At 56.8% G+C, this 9,146-nt stretch overlaps 1 protein-coding gene across 15 annotated transcripts in view; it reads left to right on the plus strand.

Annotated features, from left to right (window-relative positions):
* The window catches only part of TCF3 (transcription factor 3), a 55,466-nt gene that overhangs the window by 30,423 nt on the left and 15,897 nt on the right, over positions 1-9,146 (plus strand). For all 15 annotated transcript variants that reach the window (XR_003573968.1, XM_027908448.1, XM_027908439.1 and 12 more), the window contains 3 exons: positions 652-719; positions 3,898-4,027; positions 5,630-5,679. Coding sequence is in view for 14 of the 15 variants with exons in the window: in XM_027908448.1 (XP_027764249.1) it covers positions 652-719; positions 3,898-4,027; positions 5,630-5,679 (248 nt within the window). In the remaining variant the exon portion in view is untranslated. The remainder of the gene's footprint in view (positions 1-651; positions 720-3,897; positions 4,028-5,629; positions 5,680-9,146) is intronic.

Here is a 9,146-nt window from a genome sequence, read left to right on the forward strand (position 1 = left end):
TGGCATGGGGCTGCTCCCATATGGATCCCAGTTGGCATCGATGTCCCGGCCATGAGGAACCCACAGACCAGGAGGAGTCTGCCTGGTGGGACTGAACAGAGGGGGCTTGGCAAGGAAAGGAATGCTTTGCTATTAATCCTCCCCTCTTCAGATCTGGATGGGGTTTGGAAGGTTGAATGTCCAGCAGGAGAGGGGGAGAAGGGTGAGCAGGGCACTGGAACGGAGCAGGAGCGCAGCTCTCGTGCTCTGGGATTGTATTTCCTGTCGTCTGGGAAGCGCCTGTGGAGTTCTGGTCACTCATCCTGGCGCTCGGTTCGCTCCGTCCCCGCCTCTGCCAAGTTCAGCTGGCTGGATCTGAGGTGTCTGCAGGGATTTTTTGGCTCTGGGCTGACACTGCCAGTTTCCATGGCCACGGGCACTTCCCTGCGCCGCTGCAGCGCCGGGGCTTGCTGTTTATGGACCTGCTCTCCGTCAGCCTAAAGCGGCTCCTGTTTCAGCACAAGCTTTTTGTGGGGGGCTGTCACTTCCATGGAGGGTGGGGGGAGCTGCCTCACAGAAACTGGCTTTGCCCCTCAGCCTGGCCTGGGTGCTTGGGGGCACACAGAACACATCCCCTTCCCTCTTACCCAAAGCCTTGTCTTTCCTCTGCAGGGAAGAGCAGTGACAGAGCCTCGTACTCCACGTTTGGAAGAGACACAGGGATGCCAGGACTGAACCAGGTAATGATCAAATGCAGGGAGATTTTTTTTTGTCCCTGATTTACTGGCTCCCAGGAGTGAGAGCCTGTGAGTGAAAACCAGCCTGGGGTTTGCATCTCACCTCTGTGCACGGGGTCCTGGAAAGCCTCTGCTCTGCTCCAAAACCTCTGTGGAGTGTCAGGAGTTCACAGAGGCGTGTGTTGCTGGCTCAGAAGAGTTGTCAGAGGTTAGAAAATGTTGGTTGTAGCAGCTTCTCGCTTCTTTTCCAAACCTCTTCAGTCAGGCTCACTTGTTTTGTTATTGTTAATCCTGGCTTGTATTTAATCAGCCATGACCCAGCTACGCTGTCTTGGTGGGGAGTTCCAGTGAGTCAGATCCAAGCAACACGTTTCCCTGTGCCAGAGTGGCCAAGGAAGGAATCTTCTCCCTCCTGCTGCCTGCCCTGGGGCTCTCTCTCTGTCTCTCTCCCTCCCCAGCCCAAATATCCCCCAGTACCCTGTGTCCCAGTTTAGGGCAGGGAGGTTCCATGAGATGGTTTCTGGGCTGTTGTATCATCATTTCAGTGACTGTAGGGCAGTGGTTTTGTTTTATGGTGGGGACCCACAGACAAGTTCTGTGTTCAACTCTGGGGCACCAACATCAGGATGTGGAGCTGCTGGAACAAGCCCAGAGGAGGCCACGGAGATGCTGCCAGGGCTGGAGCCCCTCTGCTCTGGAGCCAGGCTGGGACAGCTGGGGGGGTTCACCTGGAGAAGAGAAGGCTCCAGGGAGACCTGAGAGCCCCTTGCAGGGCCTAAAGGGGCTCCAGGAGAGCTGGAGAGGGACTGGGGACAAGGGATGGAGGGACAGGACAAGAGGGAATGGCTTTGAGTTGAAGATTAGGTGGGATATTGGGAAGGAATTGTTGGCTGTGAGGGAGGGGAAGCCCTGGCACAGGTTGCCCAGAGAAGCTGTGGCTGCCCCTGGATCCCTGGAAGTGTCCAAGGCCAGGTTGGATGGGGCTTGGAGCCACCTGGGCTGGTGGAAGGTGTCCCTGCCCATGGCAGGGGGTGAAATTAGGTGGGCTTTATGTCCCTTCCAACCCGAATCATTCCAAGATTCCATGATCTCCACAGTGGCAGAGCCTCCTCTTGCAGCCACAGCCCGGCCCTGCCAGGTCACCCCGTGTGAACCCCCGGGCTGTGCTGGGGGTGGGTGGGGAGGACTCTCTTCCTGTGGGCAATACCACGGGTGTAAATCCGAGCCTGGAAACGCGGTCCAGCAGCCCTGAGATAATCTACCAGCATCCAGAAATAGTCTGTCTGGAAGGAGCGAGCACCTCTGCTTTGATGTGCTGCTCCCAGTGCCCCTGTCGGTGCCCAGAGCGGCTCCGGGAAAACAGTCCCACCATTTGATCCGCGGGAGGGGCTCTTGGCCGGACAGCTCTTATTTTATCCTTGTACACACACGCACACATGACATGTTTTAATTTTACACAAATTGGTCATAATTTCCTCCTCTCTGAAGTGAGGATGTTTCCTTTGCTGGAGCAGCTGTGCTGGCTGTGCCAGAGTGGATTTCATTTACCGCTGAAGCTGCTCAAACAAAACCGGGCCCGGTGCCAAGTGTTGCTTTTGGATGTGATGGTTTTGCTGGGCTCTGGTGGAGGAGGGGAGATATAAGGTAACACAGATGAGGGGGCGGGAAGTGGTGCTGCAGGGCTCTGGATCGGGTGGCAGATCCCATTTGATGTGGGGGGAGAGACAAAACCCCCTTGTGTGGGGCTGGGGAGGCGAACAGAGCCAGCTGTGACCCCCAGAGCAGTTGTTGCTTCTGGCTCCCATTTGAGGGGAGTGAGGCGAGGGTTGGCCTTTTTTTTTTATTATTATTATTATTTTTGAAAAGATGAAAAATTTCCTGGTGGAGATGCCCTGGCTGGGGGAGCAGGTTCTTCCCAAAAACACTCTGCTCCGAGGCAGAGCCGTGGCTTCCTCCCTTTGCAACTCTGAACCACCTCCAGAGGCATCTCGAGGGAGAGGGAATGGGAAGAAAACTCCTTTCTCTGGGAAATGGCCTTGAAATCCCAGAGATGCCCACGGGAGGAGCTGGGCAGCAGCTCCCGGGATCCCTCTGGGCTGCTTTCCTTGGCGGAGCAGGTCCGGTGTGACGGTAACCTGAGCGCTGGAACAGATTGCAGGAATGTCACCAGCTGTGAACACATGAGCTCCTCTTTCCCTCCCTGACCCCTTTCTGGAGGAGACCGAGTTTGAAAGCAGAGGTTTTTCTTTCCAGTTTCTCCAAAGCCTGAAATCCTCCTTTATTTCCATGTGTTGCCCTCGGAAGATGGGTCAAAGCCGAGTTTTTGGGACTTGAAGGGCCCTTTGGCAGCCAATTGCCTTTGCAATTCCATGTAAATACACTGAACTTCCTCCCGAGGTGAGGGGGGGCTGGAGGAAAGGTGGGATTGCTCCATCTCCCAGGAGGGTTGGAGCACCCTGGGCTCCGGCTCCCCCAGCTCCGTGCTGCTTCCCAGCGTGCCCAAGGTCAGCCGGGATAAACACGGGGGAGGAGTTTCCTGGTTTTAGAAAGAGGGATTTGGCTTTTCTCTGATAAAACACGAGAGAAAACCACCCCAAGCAGCAGCAGCTTGTTCCCAAGCAGGGCTTGCCCGTGTCTGGATCTACCTGGGAATAAACCATTTTGCTTTTGCCAAAGGCCGAGCTCAGGTGTGAGTTCAACTTTGGAGGGAAGACAAGCTCCAGTTCCCCAGAACTTGTGTTTCTTGTCACAGTTCCCCCCCAGAATCACTTTCCTGCTGCTATTTTGGGCTTTCCCAAACAAACAGAACTGGCTTATCCCACCCTCCTGAGCAGCAGGTGAGCTGGGACCCCAACACTCCCACCGTGGCACCTGCAGGGTGAGCTGGGACCACGATGCTCCCCGTGATGGCACCTGCTGGTTTTCCTCCTCGGCTTGCAGGGGTTCCTTGCTGGGGTCCAGCAGGAAAACACAAGCTGAAAGACCCTCTTGTTCCTCCACACCTCCCCCCCCCCCATATTTACGGGTTTGTTTTCCCTTCTGGCCCCTCGGCTCGTGTTTGTTTTTCCCCTCGGCCGAGTCGCTGGGAAGGTGCCTCAAAGCCTCTCTGTTCTCTCCCAGCGAGTCGTTTTCCAGCCTTCATTCCATGGAAGGGCCTCTCTCTCTCTCTCCTTGTTTGCAGAGCGGGTTCCTGCCCAGCGAAATGGGAATCGCCAGCCCCGGCACCCTGTCCCCCACGGGGGGCAAAGGGGGGTCCCAGTATTTCTCTTACCCCAACAATCCTCGCAGGAGAGGTGCTGAGAGCAGCATTGGTGAGTCCCCACGTGCCACGGCTTGAGGGAACCTCAAGGGTGTCACCTGAGGCAGGTTCTGCCTTTGGGAATGGAGGAACTGAGGCTGGGAATGTTGGGAATGACAAACTGATGTTGCCATGTGCGTACCTGGCGTGAATTTGGCATTTGGGGTTTTTTTTTTTTTTTTTGGGGGGGGGGGGAAGGGAATGCGTAGAAATATCTCGGTGTGTCTGTATAGAGATATCTGACTTTAAGAAAATAAAGGGTTCAGGTCCAGGTAGAATTCCCTTCTTCCTGGAAAATGTCAGATTAGCTGGAAGCAGCAAATGGCTCAAGGTTCTTCTCAAAACACCTGCAGCCACAGTGCACATCACTGGGCATTCCTGGAAGACCTTGGAATGCCTTGGCAGCTGTTTTTATGGCCAGTGGCCCTCCCTGGAGCCCAGGAACAGGTCATTGCAGGGTAGCAGGAGGTCCAGACACTCTGCCGGGACGTGGGACACAGGGAGTGTCCACTCTCTCCCTGCCTGATCCCAAGTTCCCAAGCAGGAGCCCATGTCTGGATCTAGCTGGGAATAAACCATTTTGCTTTTGCCAAAGGCTGAGCTCAGGTGTGAGTTTAACTCTGGAGGGAAGACAAGCTCCAGTTCCCCAGAACTTGTGTTTCTTGTCACAGTTCCCCTCCAGAATCACTTTCCTGCTGCTATTTTGGGCTTTCCCCAACAAACGAAACCAGAAGTGACCCTGTGTGACGGGTGGTTTCTCAGGGCTTTTCAGAAAAAGGCAGCCCCCACCCATTTTCAGCCTGGAAAATGATTCTTTTGTGTTCTATGGGATTAATTTCTCCTCCAGAGAAACATCCCAGCAGAGTCCCTGGCTGTGTTAGCACCCTGCCCCCCACCCCAGCCACAGCCTTCCTTATTATGAAAATTAAGGACCTTAATTATGAAAAATAATAAATAATAATGATAATAAATAATAACTCTTAAAAAATACAAATTAGGAAAATATCAAATAAGAATATCAGAAGCACTGGTTGTGCTTCCCTTTGAGCCCCTCATGATGTTTCCCCACCACCTCCCTGAATCGTCGTCCCCCCACAGGACACTGTCCCTCCAGAGCTGGACCTGCAGGGATGTGCTGGGGACTGCTCCTGGGAAGCACATCCCTGCCTCCTGCAGCAAAGCTTTCCCAAGTATATCCCTGTGTAAGGAGAAATGAAAATACAATCCAGCCCTGCACGTGTTCCCTTTCTCCACAGACCCGCTTCAAGTTAAATTGTTTCCCAAAAAAGCCCCGACGAGGGTTTGTAACATTAAATATTATTATATTTATGAGCTCGTTCTCTCTCAAGGAGCCCTTCCCCGTGGGGTGACACCTCTTGCTGCCCCAGAATCTCTGTCTGTGGGTAAAACCTGCCCCCAAAAGGTGCAGATGAGATTTGGAGAGGTTCATCCTCAGACATTTTCACCGTTGATCCTTCCTTGGCTGCGGGACATTTGGGATCTGAGCCCTGTCTGTACCTGCAGCTTCCAGCCCTGGAGACTTTTGCTGTAGGTGGTTCTCCCTCCCACTAACCCCCTTCAAAACTTAGACCCTCTCTTCTCTCCCCTAACCCAGATGGACAGCCCAAAAAGGTTCGGAAGGTGCCTCCTGGACTCCCCTCCTCGGTAAGTGTCGGCAGCACGTTCCCGTGTTCCCCACGGGCATCTCCTCCTCCCTCCCTTGGGAATTATCCCTGCCCCCGGGAGCTGCCAGGGCCCTGCAACCCCGAACAGCCAGGGTTTGGATTTTAGCAGGATGGGGAAGGGTTTTCCCAGCTCCCAGCGGTGGGAAGGAGAGCTCCTTAGGGAAGGAGCATTCCCGGTGCAGGGGCACCTCCCCAGCCAGAGCCCAGAGCTGTGGCCTCCTGCCCTGCTGCCTCTGCTGTGTTGGACGTTCTGTGGCGAGTGAAAGGCGATCCTCAGGGCTCGGGTTTCACTCCGGGAGGGAAAGCAGCGCTGTTGGGGCGGGCGGGCAGCTGAGCCCGCTCCAGGTGTGCTCTGCCCGGTGGGAAAGCCGAGCAGGAATACGCTCTCCCCGCTCCCGCCGCTGTTCCAGGGGAGCAGACTGAACAATGTCTTTGTGGCTGCGAGTAATGGGATCTCCAGGAAAGCTAATTGGAGCGGGCTGGAGGGTTCCTGCAGGAATACGGGAGCTGTCTGCATTCCTGGCTGGAGGGTTTGCGTGCTTGGAGGGGGACGGGATGGCTCTGTTCCATGGGCTCTGCCCCATGGGCTCTGCCCCCAGACCAGGGCTGTGCCCTCGCCCAAGCGTGTCCTGTCACTCCCTGCCAAAGCTGGTGCTGGTGCAATGCTCCCCCACTGCCCAGGGAACACCCCCATCCGTGGGGGAAATCTGTGCAGTTGCATTCCCTGTCTCTGCTGGCTGTAACCTCCACCACGGGCTCTGCCTTTGGAATTGCAGCCTGAGGTGCTGGTTTGGGAGGATGGAGGGGGAGGAAGGCACGGAGGGTTTGCCAGGTTGTGCTCACGGGCTTGAGGGTGTTGAAGGGTCGGTGTGGATCTGCGTGGGGCAGAAACCACCTCCGGTGAGCAGGGCTGAGTTGCCCCAAGTCTGTGTTTTCCCTGGGAAAACCTGCTCGGAGTGGGGTCCCTATCACTGCCTCGAGTTTCTGTGTGAAATGTGGAGCTTTCAAATCCAGTCGACATGTGGGGAAAACGTCGCTCCCAACAAATGGCCTTTACTGGCCTCGGATTTCAAAGCGTGGGGACTGGCCCCGTCCTGCTGGCAGTGCCCTGCTGGGCCCCGATTCCCACAGGAAAAGCCACTCGGCATTTGCCAAAACCCAGCCCCTTCCCTGTGCCTGAGCCAACACCTGCACAGTGGCCTTTCACAGGATCATGGAATGGTTTGGATTGGAAGGGACCTTGAAGCTCATCCAGGCAGGGACACCTTCCACCAGCCCAGGTTGCTCCTTTGATCCAACCTGGCCTTGGACACTTCCAGGGATCCAGGGGCAGCCACAGCTGCTCTGGGCAACCTGTGCCAGGGCCTGCCCAGCCATGAGGGTGAATTTCCTCCTCACATCTCCCCTAAATCCCCCTCCTTGCCCTGGCTGTCACCTCGGCTGCCCCTTGAGGCCAAAGCTCTGATTTTGGGAGCACAGGCTGGTGCTGCCTCCTTCCCTCACCCTCCCCGTGCTGTGAGCTCCGGCTTCCTGCTTTGTTTTTGAACTTCCACACCTGGGGAGAGCAATCCGTGCCGAGGGCGGCGGGAGGAGTGTGAAGCAGAAGGAGTGGCCTCAAAGGCAGCGGATCAAAGGCTCTTTCTTGTCTGACTCGCCCGTGCAGGAGCCCGCCCCGTGTTATCACTGGACCCCGTGCAAAATAAATAGGTTAATCAGCATCTTATTAAAATGAAGTGCTTTAATCTGTAATTCCCGAGCTGCTTTGAAAACTCGCCGAGGTCAGCCGGCTGGAAGGGTTGGGGGTGGCTGGAGGGGGAACGATGATGCCAAAGGCACCGAGAGGCACCGGCAGTGTGAGGGGGATGTGAGGGGCGATGCCAGGCAGGGATGGGCACAGAGGGGCCTGTTGTGCTAACCTGCAGCCTTTGGGCTCAGTGCTTGTGTCCCGAGGAGACACCAGAGATGGTCCAAGGGCTGGAGCCCCTCTGCTCTGGAGCCAGGCTGGGAGAGCTGGGGGGGTTCACCTGGAGGAGAGAAGGCTCCAGGGAGAGCTGAGAGCCCCTGGCAGGGCCTGAAGGGTCTGGAGACTCTTTAGGGGAGCTGGAGAGGGACTTTGGACAAGGGATGGAAGGACAGAACAAAGGGGAATGGCTTCCCACTGCCAGAGGGCAGGGTTAGGTGGGATAGAGGGAAGGAATTCCTGCCTGTGAGGGTGGGCAGGCCCTGGCACAGGTTGCCCAGAGAAGCTGTGGCTGCCCCTGGATCCCTGGAAGTGTCCAAGGCCAGGTTGGATGGAGCTTGGAGCAACCTGGGCTAGTGGAAGGTGTCCCTGCCCATGGCAGGGGGTGGAATGAGATGATCTTTGAGGTCCCTTCCAACCCAAACCATTCCATGATTTCGGGCAATAGGTGCTGGGCTCTGGTTGCCCTCAGGGCAGGAAGCCCCTTGGAGCCTCCCTGCCTCTCTGGAGCTCCTGACCACAGGCTGGTGTGTCCAGGCACAGGACCAGGACTGGATAAGGCCCCCCAGGCCCTGCTGCACATCAGCTGCTGAGCCACAGGAACCCAGGGAGGGATTTTGTGCAAGTCCATTCCTGCAGGATGTTGTTGCCGCAGCGAGAGCGGAGCCAGGGAGCTGTTTGAGCCTGCGAATTCCCGGTCTGGTCACTGCTCTGTTTAGCCTCAGTCTGCCCCAAGTCCCACCCCAGCTCCTGCATTTGAGCAAGAAAAACAGGGAGGGGAAAACAACCCAACACCACGAAGCGCTGCGAATCCCAGCGCTGGGGCTTTTCGAGCGGCTCTCGCCGCGCTGGCAATTTTAACCAGAGGAAATGACCTCACCTGGAGGTCCCCGAGGCCGCTGGCTGAGGGCTGGGGCCACGGGCTGGGGAAAGGCTGGGGAACGGGGACCTGGCCCTGATTTACTGTTTCCTGCAGCCCTTGGCCCCCGTGCCCGCACAGAGGGGCTCAGTGCTCCTCACTTGGCTGGGCCAGGGAAGGATGGAGTCGGCTTTTCACAGCCCTCCCCAGTGCCGAGCAGCGAAACCAAAAATCTGGAGGGGTCAGGGCCAGAACTGTGGTGAAATTTGGCTCCTACAGGAGATGGGGGGGAGAGCAGGGGATGTCCAGGGTGGGGGAGCAACAAGGCGAACTGCCATCAGCTTCACCTCTCCCCTGCTCTGCTTCTTCCCCCTTGCTTTGCACCCCCCCTTGCCTGCGATTTTTACCCTCCCTGTTTCCAACGTGGATGTCGGAAATGGCTGTTGGGGCCGGCGGTTCCCCCCGCGCCCGCCCCGCTGCTGCGGCACAGCTGCCTGTGGCGCTGGCCGGGCGCCAGCCCCTGGCAGATGGCGCGGGGCTCTTCAGGCGTCCTCCCCTCGGCTCCCCGGCCCAGCTCCCGCCATTTAATCAAATTACAGCAAAAGGCAATTTGCTGGGTTCTCTCGTT

Source organism: Empidonax traillii, unplaced genomic scaffold (genome assembly GCF_003031625.1).
Source record: "Empidonax traillii isolate 1590-97213 ecotype Southwest subspecies unplaced genomic scaffold, ASM303162v1 scaffold1713:size83011, whole genome shotgun sequence".
NCBI lineage: Eukaryota > Metazoa > Chordata > Aves > Passeriformes > Tyrannidae > Empidonax > Empidonax traillii.